Raw genomic sequence first — 18,187 nt, forward strand, 5'->3', positions numbered from 1 at the left:
TGAGCAGTGCGGATATACCATCCTCCTTATTTTAAGCAAAATTCACTGAATACCCGTGTGGGGATGTGGAATAAGCCAGGTTGGGGCAGGGAAGCATAATCAGAAGTCTATTTTGGAAGGATCACCAGGGCAGCTTATTGGGAAGGTGGATTTGATTGAGAGAGGCTGGAGGCAGAGGGACCACTTATGCTACTGCAAGAGTCCTAGCAAGGGACGAGGGGGCCTGAACAAGGGCAGTGACAGTACTCGTGTGGGACCCTGCATGATATTCAGTGCTGAGAGGAGAGGGAGAGAGAGACTGCCATAGAACTACGCACCACACACAGTTCACACACAAGTATGATCATTGCCAAATACTGGTGTGCACAGCCTTCTACACAACATAAATACAGAGGACAAACTTACCCCACACGAAATGCCAAGCACATACTCTGATTAGAACAGGAGTCAACAACAGCCCCTGTCTGCCACGGCACAGCCAACCTGGACCATTTGACATCTCACCAGTTGGGTACGAAGCATCCCTTGGTCTCAGTTCTCAGAGTAACCCAGTTCAGCCAAAAAAAAAAAAAAATCCTGAATAACAAATTATTTCTAGCACAGTTCAGTGTTTTGTTTTGTTTTCTTTAACTGTCTAGACATTGCCTAAGAAAAAGCTTAGAGGAAGAAAGCGTAAGATACAGGCAGCTTGTAAAGGAAAAAAGAGGCAGAAGTTTTAGCTTAGCTGTTTCCTGTGCTGATTTAGAAATCGGCTATGAATAGGAGAACTAATCAGAAAAACATTTATAATTTGTCTCTTGGAAGAGAGTAATGCAGACAGCAAGATTTCTTAAAAAAAAAAAAAAAGATTTCTTGCAAATGTAGTGTAGGAAAGATACGTTCAAACAGTCAGGAAATGTGTATGAAGACCTATGATGTGTGGGCCTCCTCTGAGCCAGGCCCTGTGCTGGGCACTGGGACACTCAGTCTCTGCTGCCAGGGAACTCGCAATCCAGGCACAGGTTCTGCTTGCTCTGGCCGTCCTCTGCTCGAGCACCATCGTGTACTAGTGCCTGTAAATACCCGGTCACTTGTCTGTTCCCCACATCAGATGGTGAGTTCAGATGGGATCCACTAAATTATAGGCTGTTAAGACCTTGTGTACTCACTCTAAGCCTTAGTCTTCTCTCTGTAAAATGGGTATAATGATGCAATAGTATAATTAATAGAAAAAATAAACAATTAGAGCACAGTAAAGAGACCCTGTCCCTCGAGAGACAAGGGCATCCAGGCCGGGCCAGGTATCTGGTCCAAAGCCTGAGGAGCCAAGGATGAAAGCCTTTGTATCTTTCTGGACGTCCCACTGCCCACACTTTGCTCTCAGCATCCATGCCCAAGCCATCATCAGATCTCACCTGGCCTCTGCCCACCTTCTTCCTGGTTGTTCCACATCTACTTTGGCCCCCAAATGTATCCTATCTGATCTCTAACAGAAGCCAGAGGGACCTCCTCAAAATATGAATTGAAACATGTCATTGTCCTACAGAAAACCCTTCCAATGGCTTCCTTCCGTGTTGAGCCCTTCTTTTCCAAAGGCCCTCAGCCCTCTCTCCATCGCATTTCACACTGTGTCCTCTCCACCACAGTCTCCTCGGTTAAGCCCCACCGGCCTTTCAGTACCTTGAACTTTACCCGCTCATCCGTGACACAGGGCCTTTGCACATTCTCTCCTCTCTATCAACATGCCCGTCCCTCCTCTCTTTGCTCTGCTAAGTTCTACTTATTCTTCAGATCTTAGCTCAGGTATCACTTCCTCAGGGAATTCTTCTGACCATTATAATTTGGTCAAAACCCCATTATTCACTCCGAGAGCACAAGGCATGTCTTCTCCTTAGTTCTCGTCACTATTGTGATTTGAGAGCATTTGCGTGACTGTCTGTTGGCTGCCTGATCTCCTCACCAGAATAGGTGTCCTGCAACAACAGAGCTAGGGCTCTCTTGCACTCCTGTGTCCCCAAACCTGGCTTATGGCTGGTGCTCAGTAGACAGGACTGAATGTTGGAATGTACGGACTCCCTGCAAGGCCCCAAAGGGCCTGAGCCATCGGTCTCTCCCTTCTGGCTTCCCCCCAAAAATAGAGAACACCCAGAAAGGATGGACGGAGGAAGTCTGGATCAGGATGACTCTAGGAACAGTGATAGTGGATCAAGGAAGACATTCTGAGCCTGAATGAAGAGGGTGGAGAGATGGGACACAGGAGGGAGAGAGGAGGACAGTCGTATCCCCTTCAGGAGCCACGTCTGAGAAGGCAGGACTCCAGGCAGCAAGGAGAACAATGAAAAGGATTAGACTCCATCGCAGGGAGCAGAAGATGCTGTCCGTGTCCCATCCACACCCCACGGCGCCACCGCCTCCTTGTGCAGTAACTCCTGCTGGCATCCAGGGCCGGGACTAGGGTGAGGCAGGCGATGCACCCAGCGTGCCACGTTCCAGGGGCGGCTCAGTCTCAGCTGTTGACCCTGAGAGCTAAGCGCCTCCTTAAAGTGTGTGCCCTGGGGCCTCACTGGTTTCCCCCGAGTCCTGCCCTGTCTGCATCTCTTTGCCTGAGGACTTTCTCCAAAGCTGGGGCAGGATGCTCTGTCCAGGCACAAAGCTGTCTCTCCCTAGACCATGAAATAGCCCCGCTCCTCATCCTCGCCTTCACTGGGTTGTGTGTTCTACGCCTTTTTCCAGAGCTTCCACGGGGAGTGGGCTGCAGTTGCCCACCCTTCCTGGGCTGCCTTCTCTCGGCTGTCTCACTCCCCTCCCCCTTTCCTCTTGGTGTCCTCTTCTCTTCCTATGTAAACTGCTTGCACTGGAAACCTCATCTTATATCTACTTCTGGGGAAACCCAAACAGAGGCAGAGGAAATTCAGACACCTAATGATACCATCTTGGTGGGTTTAAAGAAACCTGACTCTCCTTTCTAATGTACGGGTCAGTAATTCTGCAGCAAATTGTGGCTGGACCGGGTCTGCCCTCAGTCCTGAGAGGAGACAGTGCCAAAGTAACCGGTGCATCCAAAAGCAGTGCAAGGCATAAAGGGGGACCAAGAAAGAAAGAAAGAAAAAAAAGTCCTGGAATTGAAATGAAAAAAGGAAAAGAGAAACAGCCCCAAGGATTGGAAAGTGTTCCTGCCCTTGTACGTTTCCCTCCCCGAGGCAAAGTCAGCGCTGGCTTGATAAATAGAAATATTCTTGGTGCAAAAAGAAAACCGGGAGTGATTAGCATCTTAAGGAACCCAGGGCACTAGGAGGCTGGAGTGGAGGACAAAGGCCCAGGCCAGGGAGAACAGAGAAGATGAAAGGGGAAGAGAAGGAGGGAGGGCACAGTCTGCCAATGAAACAATGAAAGAGAAACCTTGGCTAAATAAGCCCTTTCTTCCAAAGGATTCTGTTTAGAATTTAGCAATAGAGACAGTGGGGTTTCCAGGGAGTAGAAAAGAAAGGAAGTGAAAGGAAAGGAAATGAATGGGGAAAACAGAACAAAGAGTTCTTTACTTTTTTTAAGTAGCCCTGGGGCATATATGGTGGACAAGGGGAAATTTCAAGAATACCGAGCGTTCCCCATGTGGAAGTTGCAGAGGGTGCTTCCTTGACTGGAAGGAAATTACACAGAGGAGAGGAAGTGATCTCAGGGGTGCAGATTTTATCAAATGAGGCTTCCCTTCTGGCATCTGTCGGGGTCCCAGCAGGAAATAGATGGGACCTTCAAATAGGGTGATTTGAGGATAATTTAATCAAGTGACTTTTTTTTTTTTTTTTTTTAATGAAAATGTGAGCTAGCTGTGGGAGACTGCAGGGAATAGTGTGGCACCCTGGGGCTAAATGCCATGCCTAGGCTGCAAAGGATTCAGTAAGAAGAGGTTCCCAGGACCCAGAGAAAGAGGCTGGTCAGAGGTGTGACCTTTAGTGGCCTTGCAGCCAGCCCATGGTGACCCCAAAAAAGGGAACTGAGGGAATAAGTACCTCGATGGCACTCCCCACTTAATCCAATCTTCTGCCTGTACTTTCCAGTGGCTGAACCCAGCCAGAGCCAGAGGACAAGGGAATCTGTAGACAGAGTCCAGTGGTTCTCAAAGTGTGGTCCCTGGAGCAGCAACACCTGAGAACTTGCTAGAAATGCTCATTTTGGGGTTCCATCTAGACCTGTCAAAGCAGACATTCTGGGGGTGGCACCCAGCAATCTGTGTTCTAAAAAGCCCACCAGTGACACTGATACACTCTCAGGTTTACGAACCTCTCATCTTTTCTTTCTTTTTCTTTTTATTAAAAAGTTGATTTACAATGTTACATAAGTTTCAGGTGTACAGCATAGTGATTCAATAAGTTTTTTAGATTATACTCCATTTAAAGTTATTATAAAATATTGGCTATATTCTCTGTGCTGTACAATATTGTCCTTGTATCTTATTTATTTTATACATAGTAGTTTGTACCTCTTAATCCCCTACCCCTATCTTGCCCCTCCCCACTTCCCTCTCCCCACTGGTAACTACTAGTTTGTTCTCTATGCGAGTCTGTTTCTGTTTTGTTATAATCATTTGCCTTATTTTTTAGATTCCTCAATGATAATATATAGTGTTTGTCTTTCTCTCTCTGACTTATTTCACTAACCGTGATACCCTCCAGGTCCATCCATGCTACTGAAAATGGCAAAATTTCATTCTTTTTTATGGCTGAATAATATTCCCTTGTGTATATATACCACATCTTCTTTATCCATTCATCTCTTGATGGACATTTGGGTTGCTTTCATATCTTGGCTACTGTAAATAATGCTGCTATGAACATTGGGGTGTGTATATCTTTTCAAATTACTGTTTTCATTTTCTTTGGATATATACCCAGGAGTGGAATTGCTGGATCATCTGGTAGTTCTATTTTTAGTTTTTTGGGGAACTTCCATACTGTTTTTCCACAGTGGCTGCACCAATTTACATTCCCACCAACAGTGTACAAGGGTTCCCTTTTCTCCACATCCTTGCCAATATTTGTTGTTTGTGGTCTTTTTGATGATAGCCAGTCTTACAGGTATGAGGTGATATTACACTGAGGTTTTGATTGGCATTTCCCTGATGATTAGCAGTGTTGAGCGTACAAACCTCTGATCTTATCCACAGAGAGCAGCTTCCAGTTTAGAGAGGCAGGTGCGGAAGGCTGAAGGGCAAACAGGAGACCCAGGACATTTTCATTTTCTGAGACTTCTAACCCCCTAATTTAAGACAAGCCCCTGGGCTCAGGTGTACTGGAGTACTGGGCATAGGGTCCAGCAGACCCAGGTGCTAGTCTCAGTTCTGCCCTTTACCTCGTGCATGACCTTCAACAAGGTCACTTCATCTCTCTGACACTCAGGTTCACATCTTTCAGTGCAAAGCATGCAAATTAAGATGAATAAATATTGAATCTGAACCTGGTTGTATAGACTTTTAAACCTAGATGACACTAAGTCTAGCCTCTTTGAGTCCACAGGCAAGGAGCAATGGTCCAGAGATGTAGAACCCTGCCCACGGTCACGCAGAGTCTGTAGGACAGCGAGAAGCAGAGCTCCGGGCTCTTGCTGCCCAGATGCCACGAGCTCCCTACCAAGGAGTCCCTCTGCGTCTAGACTTATCTGTGCTCTTGGGGGAGCATGCACTGAGGTCTCTGACCTCAGCGCAGATGGAAGAGCAGGATGAACTCTTCAGAGGGGCTGTTTTCACTTCCAGGGAGGAGCTCAGATTCAAATCAAACTCAGGGGCTTCTTCTCAGAGCTGTTTCTCTGCTGATTTCTAGGGAGACCGTACTGGATGTCAGAATGGGTGCCTTGTTCAGTGTTCCCAACTCCCCCTTCTCCTTTGCTGTCTCTGAGGGTGGCTCCTGCCTGGGCCTTACAGAGTGATCCTGGCGTAGAAACCTTCAGTGCCCTTGTGTGTCAGAGGACTTGTTCTGGTCCCTGGAGCCCTCTCTGCCTGCTTGCCGGGACTGCCAAGAAATTAAATGTCCCCAGGAGCAGCTCTCCATCCATGACTGATGGGGGTGCGGGTATAAGTACCCCAGGTCCCTCCCCGCTGAGGCGGAACAACTTGGAGGTGTGTGTTCACACTCTCTCCTGGAGTAACAGGAGAAAGTAAGCCCCAGCTGTCTACAGCGGTAACTTGCTTGATGACGCAACCCTCATTGGTTTCCTTCCTCTCTGCCTCTTACTTCCCATTCCCCTTCCGGGGTTTCCCGGAATCATCTCCCAAAGCAAGTCCTTGCGTTTCAGTCCTTGTCTCAGTTTCTGCTTCGGAAGGAATCCGGATCAGAAACCTTCCTCTCTTTCTTCAGAAAGTCCCCTTAGTGGGGTGTGGGCTGGACATCCTGCCTAGGATGAATCCACAAATTCATCAGATAGACCGCTGCCCCCCTAGCTTCTCTCAGTGCTCTGCGCCTCTACGCTTAAGCCCCCTCCGTGGCCCCAAAGCTCTCATCTGTTGGAGCAGCTTCTCACAGGGCCCGGCAGAAGGGAGCAGCCCAGCCTCCGCCAGCAGGGAACTGACAGCATGAGGAGACGCACAGAATGTCGGGCTGTTTCCCTGTCATCCCCAGGCCACCTGCTACCTGGGTAATGGTAATTCAATCAAGATTGAACGAGGAGACCTTTAGCTTCAGTGGGGTACCTGGGCAGTCTCAGCGGGATTACCTGCCTCCTCGCTCTCCACTCGTGCAAGATGATGGCCTCAACATTTCCAGTACTCCTAGGAAATGATTTTTCAGCTCCACAATTCATTGTAATGAGTCAAATCTCTTTTCTCTGAAAAATTGCACCTTTTCTTTACCTTCCTCAGTGCCCAGAAGACAGGAAGAAAGTACATCCTGTATCCAAATGATATTGTCTTCCCCGCCCCACCTCTCTGAAGTGATGCTCTAAGTGGATGTGACTTGAGAAGACTGACTTATCGGGTTACCTCTGATGATGGAGGAGGGGGGACGAGCTGCGGTTTGCTTGGAGAGTTAGAGGTGTGCATGGGAGGACACTGCGCCCTCTCCCCTGGCCAGGGATGGGGGGCGGGATACACAGTGGGATGGGACAGTGTCAGAGTCAGAACCGGCATGGAGGGCTGTGGAGGCAGTGCGTCTTGGGGTTCCCGGAGAGGTAGGGACCCCACTACTCTACAAGGAAGCTCTCAGCCTTACACCTTCTAAGTTGTTAAACTTCTTGGAGCCTTGATTTTCTCAGCCACAGAATGGGTTACGATGAGAATCAAATGGCATAGCATCCATAGGCTTCTAGAATGGTGCCTGGAGCATCTTACGCACTCCACAAAGATAAATTTCTGTTCCTTACACCCAGCACAGGTGAGTCTCTAGTCTCACGGCCTAATTCCAGTAAAAACTTTTGGTCTTTCCCAAGACAAATCGAATAGCCAAGGCACCCCCTATGCTAAATAACTGAACTTCAGATGGTCTGTACATTGAAACCTGAGTGTGCATCAGAATCTCCTGGAGGGCTTGTTAAAATACAGATTGCTGGGTCCCACCCCAGAGTTTCGGATTCGGTGGGTCTGGGCTGGGACTCCAGTATCTGCATTTCTAACAAGTTCCCAGATGTCATTGATGCTATTGGCCAAGGAACTGTATTTTGAAAACCACTGATCTAGAATTACAATAAAACTGAATTCACACATTTGCATTGATTTCTTACAATACACCAGGTGCCTTCATATCTAACTGCTTTTCATCCTTGCAACAAGTCTGCAAAGGTAGAAAGGATTTTGATGTTGTCGTTGGGTAAATTGAGGCTCGGGAAGATACATCAACTGCTCTGGGTGATAGAGTTAGTGACAGACCTCAGGTCTGCCTTCAGAGCCTTCCCAACCCGTCCTTCTCTCGTGCTGAAGGCAATGATTGGCTGCCAGTCTTGGGTCTGCAGGTGGGGTGAGGGATCAGCTATGAGGCGAGGGAAGAATTTGAGCACAGGATCCAGGCACACTATGCCAGCCTTGTGTAGAGGAAAGAGCCTGGGTCCCAGGCCAGGTTACCTAAAATCAATTGTATGGCTAAAAGCAAGGGACCGGCTCCTTTCTGGTTCTCAGCCTTTCAGACACAAATATGAATTCATATATTGAACAGATAATTATTGAGCACTTACTGTGTGCCATACACTATAGAGGAGTTTAGTAAATAGGGTGCCCTTTCTTAAATAGGGCGTGAAGGAGAGCCATGGGTTAGTCAGATCGTCACAGAAATAAAACTGCTCTAAGAGCTCTGAAGACAAGTACAGGGAGCTATCAGAGTCTGGGGTGGAGAGATCATAGAAGGCTTCCTGAGGAAGGAAGATTGAGCTGAAGAATGAGATGTTGCCAGCCTTATGGGGTTGAGGGCATTCCTTGTGCAAAGGCCCTGTGGTCAGAGCAGACATCATTTGAGCAACAGAAAGAAGGGCACAGTTATCAGAGTAATATGTGGGGAGGGGGGCGTGAGGCTGGACTGGGAAGTAGGTCCCAAACCAGATCATGCAAGGCATTGTGGGGTCTGGTCAGGCTTTGTTCTCTGTCAGTGATGTCTTGGAAGTGATTCATACCAGCTTGCAAGAGATGATGGTTAAATTTTTCAGGAATTTTGTGAGCCAGTTGATACCACCTTGGTAGCTTGAAATCAGTCATGGTGGGAGTATTTATATCACAGAAATCAGATGTTACAGATCAGGGCCATTTCTTCCTCCAGAGAGCTCTTTGTTAAACTTTTACAACCTACCACTGGGCTTTGTTCGAAAACTACAGGGAACAGATTGATTCTAGAGGGACAATGTTTCTGTTCCCCTTGAGTTGTGTTCCGGGGCACTCTTTGGATCTCCATGTCTTTGCAGTTATGCCTTCTCTCTACCGGTGGCCACTGGTTCTCTCCTCCTCCGTGCAAGGCAGTGCTGGCCCACCTCCTGCCTCAGCTGAGAGCCGGGTGAAGCCAGGCTCCTGCACCTACTCTTACCTCACCGTTGAGGAGTTTGTTTCTCCTCTATGTGACTTCTTCACTCGTCTTGAATATCAAACAAGGAGTACCAGATTAGCTGTTTCTCCAGCTTGCAAAATGTAGATAGAGCGTACTGAACATTATGGGCTGCTTGTAAATTACTTTGTATAAACTCCTCTACATCGCCCACTGCCCCGTCTTTCTCCATGTGCATGTGCATAAACACAATTTTTTTGTCCTTCTAATTATATAAAGTTACAAGGAGAAGGGGACACAGAATAATATTAGCATCTCCCAGAAGGAATAAATAAACCATGAGGGCAGTGCTACTCCTTGCAATGCCTTTCTGGTGGACCTATAGCTGAATTCTGCCCTTTCACGAATATACACAGTAACTCTTTGCCTCTGCAGAAAGATGGATTTACATTTTGTACAGAAGGGCAAATGGAAAGCACTAAGTTTCTAACCGTCTCCGCCATCGGCTCACTGCCTGCCTCACAGCCAGCCCAGAACCGCCATTTATTAAGCACCTGCTGCATACCAGGCACTGTCCTCACCCTTTTTTTAAGAGCAGTTTTAGTTTCAGAAAAATTGAGTGTAATGTCCAGAGAGTTCCTGTTTACTCCTACCTCCCATCCCCCTTCAGTTTCCCCTGTTATTAACATCTCACATCATTGTGATACATTTGTTACAATTGGTGAACCAATACTGATCCATTTTTTTTTATAAGGTAGTATCTCATTTTTTTATTGAAGTTTAGTTGATGTACAATATAAGTTACAAGTGTACAATATAATGATTCACAGTTTTTAAAGGTTATACTCCATTTATGGTTATTATGAAATATTGGCTATTTTCCCTGTGTTGTACATTATATCCTTGTAGCTTATTTTATACATAACAGTTTGTACCGCTTAATCCCTTACCCCTATAATGACCCTCCCCTTTCCCTTTCCCCACTGGTAACCACTAGTTTGTTCTCTGTATCCGTGAGTCTGCTTCTTTTTTGTCATAATCACTAGTTTGTTGTATTTTTTAGATTCCACATATAAGTGATATCATACAGTATTTGCCTTTCTCTCTGTCTGACTTATTTCACTTAGCATAATACCTTCCAAGTCCATCTATGTTGTTGCAAATGGCAAAATTTCATTCTTTTTTATGGCTGAGTAATATTCCATCATATATATATACACCACATCTTTTTTTTTTTTTTTAGTGTTTGGTTTTTTTTTTTCTCTTAACATTTTTATTGGAGTATAATTGCTTTACAATGGTGTGTTAGTTTCTGCTTTATAACAAAGTGAATCAGTTATACATATACATATATCCCCATATCTCTTCTCTCTTGCATCTCTCTCCCTCCCACCCTCCCTATCCCGCCCTTCTAGCTGGTCACAAAGCACCGAGCTGATCTCCCTGTGCTTTGCAATCCATTATTGCTAGCTAAAGTCCATAGTTTACCTTCGAGTCCACTCTGTGTTGTGCAGTTCTGTAGGATTTAAAAAAGGTACAGTGACACATATCCACAATTACAGTATTATACAGAAGTTTCATTGCCCTAAAAGTTCCCTGTGCTCTACCTAGGCATCCCTCCCCCCAAGTCCCTGGCAACCACGGATCTTTTTACTGCCTCCCTAGTTTTGCCTTCTCCAAAATGTCATAGAGTTGGAATCATACACTATGAAGCCTTTCAGGCTGGGTTTTTTCACTTAGCAGTATGCATTTATCTTTCCTCCATGTCTTTTCGTGGTTTGAGAACTCATTTCTTTATATTACCAAAGACGTGGATGTACCATGACTTGTTTGTCCATTCACCTATTGAAGGACATCTTGGTTTTTCTTAAGTTTTGGCAATTATGAGTAAACCTGCTATAAACATTCATGTGCAGGTTTTTGTGTGGACATAAGTTTCAGCTCATTTGGGTAAATACCAGACAGTAATTGCTGGATCATATGATAAGAGTGTGTTTAGTTTTGGAAGAAATTTCCAAACTGTCTTCCAAAGTGGCTCTACCATTTTGCTTTCCCATCAGCAATAAGTGAGAATTCCTGTTGCTCTGCATCCTCGTCAGCATTTGGTGTTGTCAGGGTTCTGGATTTTGGCCATTCTAGTAGGTGAGTAGAGGTATCTTTTTGTTGTTTTAATTTGCAGTTCCTAATACATATGATACTGAACATCTTTTCATATGCTTATTTGCCATCCATATATCTTTTTTTGTGAGGTGTCCATTCAGATCATTTGCCCATTTTTTAATTGGATTGTTTTCTTATTTTTGAGTTTTAAGAGGTCTTTGTATACTGTGGATACAACTCCTTTATCGGATAGTCTTTTTCAAACTTTTTCTCCCAATCTGTGGCTCATCTTTTCATTCTCTTAATGTCCTCACACTTTTCATGCCTGCATTTTCTCATTTAATCCTCCCAACATTCTGTGAGCTATATAGTATTGAGCCATATAGCATTTTCCTAAGAAAACCAAGGCTTAGAGAGATCAACTGACTTGCTAAGTGATGGAACTAAGATCTGAACCCAGATCTGACCCATAGCTTCAGACCTCCCATCACCACGTCTACTGTCCTACTTGCCACAGGTTAGCCCATGTGGGAATAAATCTTGATCATTTTGTACTAAAGTACCCTTTCACAGTCTCAGAAGATAGTCTCTATTTGGATGCTCTGCAGAGCCCGGCATGGTGACTTGCATCTAAGTACCTGAATAGGGCGTAGAAAGCCCTCTTCAGTCTAACCCCCACCTACCTCCTCTGCCTCTTCTCCCACTGCTAATTGCCTCCCATTCCATGTTCACAAGACAAGAAACTGTTTGCAGGTCGCCGATATGCTTGCTTTTCCAGGACCTCTGCTCTCACTCTTGCTGTTCTCTCTGATGGAGAGACCCTTCCTCATTGTCCTTTGGTCAAGCCTTACTTTCAATTCCTCATTCACGTATCACTTCACAAAGCCCTCTAGTCCCCACTTTCTAGACCTTGAAATTTCACTTCTGTGTACAGTCTGTCTCCCCCACTACATTGACAAACTCCCTAAGCACTTGGAAAATACTTTCCAAGTCCCTTCAACAAGCCTGTGTGTAGTAGGTGCTCACTGAATTTGTTCTTAATAAATGAATAAAGAGGTGATATTGACAAACGCCATCATCTGGTGGTTAGAGGCACCTCTCATCTTTAAGAATATTTAACTAAAAGAAATAAGTTTGTTTCTTTTTCTTTTTAATCATGTTTGCTTTCAGACTTTCAATTTCATTTTATATTAATGAAAATTCCCTTTCAACGTTTTACACCAGAATCTCTGTTTCCAGTGCTTTAGACCTCAAGGGCAGGCATAACTCAATAAATAAAGGAGATTTTTTGAATCGATTAGTGAGACCAATGAGTGAAAACACATTATGCATTTTTCCCTCTTTTGAGCCTTACAGTTTTGGTAACCGCTGGTAACAGGGCTTAACAGTCTGAGCTCGGAGTCAGGTGCTGGGTCTTGTCTGAACCCCTGCTGGGTGGATGTCCCCCAGGACGTCCCACTGCAGGAGCTGGGGACCAGACACTTGCACAGACTGCAGTACCCGCGAGATGCTAGAAGTGCAGGGACAGCACATCGTGTGAACAGAGCAGGGATTCAGGATCAGACAGTCCTAAGATAGAATCCCAGCCACTTGTAGGGTGTGTAATGTTGGAAACTTGCTTAATCTCTCTGAGCCCCAGTTTCTTCATCTGTGAAATGGGAAGAATAAAAATACTACATCATTAGTATAATAATCTGTGGAGCAATTTGGAGGAATAAATGATTGAGTGAGATAATGTATGTGAAGCCTCTGGTATCTACCATCAACTCCATAAAGATTAGCTTCAGACTCCTTCCCCACTTCACACCCCACTCCGCCACCCACCCAAAGGGATCACTTAGACCTCCCCCCCACTCCCTCTGGTTGATTCCACGGAAACTCTTCCCCATGATGAGTAAGAAACATGGCATCCAGTGTAGCTCAGTATCTAGCATAGTGCCTGCCACATGGCAGATGCTCACTTAACTATTTTTGAATTGATTAATTAGTTAATGAATGAATGGACGTGGGGTGGTATCCTGTCCAGCCCCGGCCTGCTTGTCCATCCTTGGTCCCATTCCTTGCCTTCTCCTGCTCAACTTTCCATCATAGGGATCTGACCCTTGCAGGTTGCATTTCTCAGCCTCTCTTGTCAGCTGGCTGCTGTTTGGCCAATGACGTGCACTGGTTGGAGATTGGAAGGTGGGAGAAAGGAAGAAGCCGGGGTATTTCTCCCTCTCTGTCCCAATCAGAGGCACCTTCTTGAACAGTGAGGGAGTCTCCTCCTTTTCTCCAGCTCCCACCAGAGAGGCCCACTGCAGCTCCAGCTTCCACAGGTGGCCCCCAACCCTGGGCTCTGGTGCCCTCGCTTCCTCCCTCTGTCCCACCGACCCTGGGGAGTCAGTGTCTCCTTGTTGATGTTTATCTCTGAGTTACTTCTCCCTCCTCCCTTTAGCCTCTCAACTCTTCCATCACCCAGGTAACCACTTCTCTGTCATTAATTCCCTCTGCTGTGTACCCTTGAAGTACTTTCTACTATCCTGCTTAGACCCCTCTGGGGAATCAGGAGTGTCTGAGCTCAGAGTTAAGAGAATCCCACTCTTCCAAGCTCCACCATCCACTGGCCATGTGGCCAGTCAATCCTTGGGAGCCTCAGTTTCCTCATTTGTAACAAAGGTTAACAGCATCCATCTTAACTTCTCTCCCAGGGTCACTGTGAGAGTCCAAGGAGATAATCCACTCATGTACTCACCGAGTACTTATTGAGTACCTGTCACAGGTGCGTGCAGAGGATAGAACAAGGAGCAAAACACCTAATGTCCCTGTTCATGGGGGTTCCAGTTAGTAGTAATAGGTGGCCTTGTAAACTACCAAGTTCTGGAAAAAGCTAATGGGATATGGTGACCCAACTTCCTTGATCCCCATAAACCCTTGGGGGGTGCCCAGAGTTCTCCAGTCCACTTATGGGGAGCCCTAGCCCTGCCCTAGAGTAAGGTGGCCTGGCCAGTGGATGCAGCAACATGCAGTGATATGTGCATAGTGACGGGAAGAGAAAGCTGAGCCCCTCCCCCCACCAGGCCCAACCCAGGTGTTCTGTTTGCGTGTCCTCTAGCATATCGGAGCTCACTTTAATTAATTGTAAAGGATTAGCCTGATTCTTCGCTGTAATAGGTTTTTTTTAATCATTTTTATTTGGTGTTATTTGAAGTAAGCGTGCCATTGACTAAAGCCTGCAAATCTTGTTTGTGCCTAGATTGTTTTTGAAATGGTATTCTCTGTAACACGATTTTTAGTTATTGATGATCTCTTTTAATATAATGATTTAGTCAGCTTCACTTGAATGATAATACTGATAACAATATGTGGCCGACAGTCTATTTGCAGCAATATTCCAAGAGGCAAAAGGCAAGCATTTGTGCACTTGTGGAAAATAGGTAAATTTTCCAGTTTTAAGCAAGCATGAAAATGGGGCATATTAATTTGGATCTAACACTTCTCGCTTCCTGAGTGTTTTCATATGGTCTTTCCTGCGTTGTCCTCTGGAGAAGGCGTTTCCATCCCCATTTTAATGACAAAATCACTAAGATTTAAAGAAGCAGGTCACTCTCCCCAGTAGGTAATGACAAAACCGGAATCAGAAGGGCGGGTGGAAAAAAAGAGAAGCAGCATATACAGGCCCTTTTTAAGGCATAGTAATCTCCCTAAGCCTCAATTTCCTCATCCGTAAATGGGGATAATAACTGAGGGTGATGCTAGGGGTTAAATGAGAGCGTGTCTGTCAGTAGCATGGTGCCTGGTACATGATGATTGATAAATGGTAGCTCTAAAGCAGGGCAGAGCTCATCTGAAGGCTTCTCATCATCACCCATCCCCTTGTTTTCTGCTCTCTCTCTCTCTGCAGATGACCATTCTCGCGTGAGGCTGCTGGTGCTGGATGGAGACCCACACTCCGACTACATCAACGCCAACTACATTGATGTGAGGCTCTCCACGGGGCTGGGCAGCTGGGTTCTGGGGTTGGCTGCAGTAGGCTCAAGATCTGTGGCTGTGCCCCCAGCCACTCCCCCAGACAGTGGCCCTCCTAGAACAGGTCCAGAGGGTCTGGCTCCTCCCTGTAACTAGTGTAACCCAAGCTGATTAGCCATCTAAAGCTGCATCCACTTTCAGGCTGGCTGGAGTAGCCTGCTCTGTGGGAACCCAGCATTGCCAGTCTTGTTCATTCACCCATTAATTCTTTTGTATGTATGTCCGTTTACCCATTCATTCATTTATTTGAAGGTACAACCATTTATGCAACAAAAATTTCAGAGTACCTACTGTATGTTGGATGCTATGGGAACCATAAAGCTAAAAATGCCATGGTCTCTACCCTCAAAAACCTTAGCAGGAAGATAAGCTGTGCACATCAATAATTCCAGGGCAGACTAGGAAATGGTGAGTGTCATGAGTTCAGATAAAATGCTACAGGGATTCAGAGGTGGGAGGGAAAAAGTCACTCTTCTATCAGGAATGCGAAGTTTGATGTGAACCAAAGCTTCAAGCACAGGTAGAATTTAAAATCAAAGAGGGGGAAGATGGGCCTCTGGCCAAAGAAAAGCACAAGCTGAGATGTAGCAGAGGGTATGTAGCAGCTCAGTTTGAGGGGAGCAGAGACTCTATAATGGGAATAGTGGAAAATAAGGTTGGAGCTAGATCACTGATGCTTTGTGATCAAACGTAGGAAGTCAGACTTTATTTTGTAGGCAAGAGAAAGCTATGGAAAGTTTTTGATCAAGGAGGTGACCGGTTCAGAGCTGAGCTTTGGGAGGATTTATCTATTACCCAGGGTAAGATAGATGAGAGGGAAGAGGGTCTGGGAATAAGACCCCCAATTAGGAAAGGGGGCTGCTTCAGTGTTCCAGAGAATATGGAGGAAGGAATTAAATACAACAGGAGCCAAGATGGGCGTACACGGAAGTAAGAGAGTTTGTAAAAGGGAAGCATGGTCACTGGGACCAGAGAGACATCCCAGAATGACTGATGCAAACCAGGCTTCTGAGGACCTCAGCTAGGAATCCAAGAACCTTGACGAAAGGCTCAGAGATCCACCTTGGTGCCTCTGACTCCCAAGTGTTTTTATAGACAAGCTATAAGGCACTGTGGCATGCTTTTGAATTCCCCATTGTGTATTGCGCCTTGTGTTAGGCATTTGCCTGTTTGCCCTCAGATCTATTCCTTGTCCTTCCCTGTTCTGCTTTGTGTTGCTGGTATGCGTGTGTGTCTGTGTGCGTGCGTATGTGCATGTGTGCATGTTTGTGTGTGCATTGTGTGCTTGTGTGTGTGCATGTGCGTATGTGCAGGTGTGCACGTGTGCGTGCGTTTGTGTGCGTGTGCATGTGTGTGCATGTTTGTGTGTGTGCGCATGTACGTCTTTGTGTGTGTGTGCATGTGCGTGTTTGTGTGTGCATGTGCGTGTTTGTGTGTGTGCACTGCGTGTTTGTGTGTGCATGTGCGTGTTTTTGTGTGCATGTGTGTCTGTGTGTGTGCATGTGTTTGTGTGTGCATGTGCGTATATGCGTGTGTGCGTGTGTGCATGTGTGTTTGTGTGTGCATGTGTGTGCATGTATGTGCATGTGTGTGCGTGTGTGCAGGGAGGAGAGTGAGCTGACCCTTTAAGGAAGGTGCGATGGGAGATTGGCAGGTGATGGGAAGGGAGAAGCCATCGTATTTATCTGCCTCTCTTGCTTCCTGGGATGGCAGCTCCAGCAGTGGCTGCATCCCATCTGTGGCTCCATCAAGCAGGACCACCAGAGTGATCCAGCCTCGACAAGGTGGCCCCAGCTCCTGGGCTCTGGCGGCTTCTCTGTCTCCCGTTATCTGCTGGTTCTAGGGGTGACCACATCCTCTTGCTATTGCTGATCTCTGGGTGGCCTCACTGTTCCGTTTTGCAACTCAGCTCCTCCATCACCTGTATAACCAGCTCCCTGTACTGAATTCCCTCTGTCTGAAACACCTGGAGTGGTTCTCCGCCTGGAGTCTGGCTAACAAGAAAGTTCACAAGGAGATGGCCAGTTCTGAGCAGCCTGTCTCCAACCTAGAGAAAGCACTCAGCATTCACCCATCATGCCTTCAGCCTTTCCCTCATGCATCTAGTATTCATTTCTCACACACAGCAGTTCCTCCACTGTGTGCCGGAAACACAGACCTTAAAAGGGACTCAAGTCTGGTGAGGGAGTCAGATAAGGAAAGAGACCCTCGAAGAGCAGGGGCCGTGGGAATGTAAAGGAAAATCAAAGCCTCAAGGTGGGAGTGGGGTGGTCAGTGATGCCTTCCTGGAGGAGGTGACACAGTGCTGCTTTAGCCAATGAGTGAGAGTTAGCCGATGGTAGTCAGGCAAGAAGGACCAATGGTAGCTTAAGAATTATTGATCACCTCTAGTGTACCAACATTGCCTTAACTAGTATCACAACTCACAAAGTAAATGCCATTACTACCCATTTCCAGATGAGTGAACTGGGGCTCTCAAGGTTATGAAACTTCTCCAGGATGTGAGGGAGGGGACAGCAGGAGTCTGCATTGTCGGTGCCTCCCCAACCGTGCCCTGCTGGCTTTAATAATGACGGTAATGCAATGACAACAGCCCAGGGCTCTAAATGAGTCACTCTTGGGCCCTGTGAGGGGTGGTTTTAAATGAATCTGTTTATTGAGACCTCCCCATAGCCCTTTAGGGTAGGTGACCACCCCCATTTTCCAGATAGGGAAGCTGAGGTCTAAAGAGATTACAAAGCTTGGGCGTGGGCATCTGGTCAGTGGCAGAAGCAGGCTAGAAACCAGACCCGAATGACTCCCAGGCCAGGGCTCTTCATCCTGCTCCTCTCACCCACTCAAAAGATACCGCCTTGCACGCAGCACACAGTGGGGACTCGGGCAGCACGTGCTGAACCAAACTGAGTTGGTTCCTTCCATTTCTCCTTGACTTTGACTCTGGCTGAGTGGGTGTGGCAGCCCTGACAGCCATGCCCACGAGGGGTCTGCTGGCCCAAGTTGCCATATCTGGCATTCATTGCCTAAGTGCTAACCTCCGGCAAAAGGCATTTTCCTGGATAGACAATCCAAAGTTGAGTGAGGATGTGACTGCGGTCAGAACCAAGACGCACTTTGGTATTTTATAGGCAACAAAGGAAATTGCTTTAACTGCAAGTGAA

The 18,187-nt window shown here is 46.4% G+C and overlaps 1 protein-coding gene across 1 annotated transcript in view; it reads left to right on the forward strand.

The window, feature by feature from the left end:
* Window positions 1–18,187, forward strand: part of PTPRT (protein tyrosine phosphatase receptor type T) — a 776,285-nt gene that overhangs the window by 708,842 nt on the left and 49,256 nt on the right. Inside the window, exon 18 of the mRNA XM_061209812.1 lies at window positions 14,905–14,981. Within this exon, the coding sequence (XP_061065795.1) occupies window positions 14,905–14,981 (77 nt within the window). The remainder of the gene's footprint in view (window positions 1–14,904; window positions 14,982–18,187) is intronic.

The sequence above is a fragment of the Eubalaena glacialis genome, chromosome 13, assembly GCF_028564815.1.
Source record: "Eubalaena glacialis isolate mEubGla1 chromosome 13, mEubGla1.1.hap2.+ XY, whole genome shotgun sequence".
Classification (NCBI taxonomy): domain Eukaryota; kingdom Metazoa; phylum Chordata; class Mammalia; order Artiodactyla; family Balaenidae; genus Eubalaena; species Eubalaena glacialis.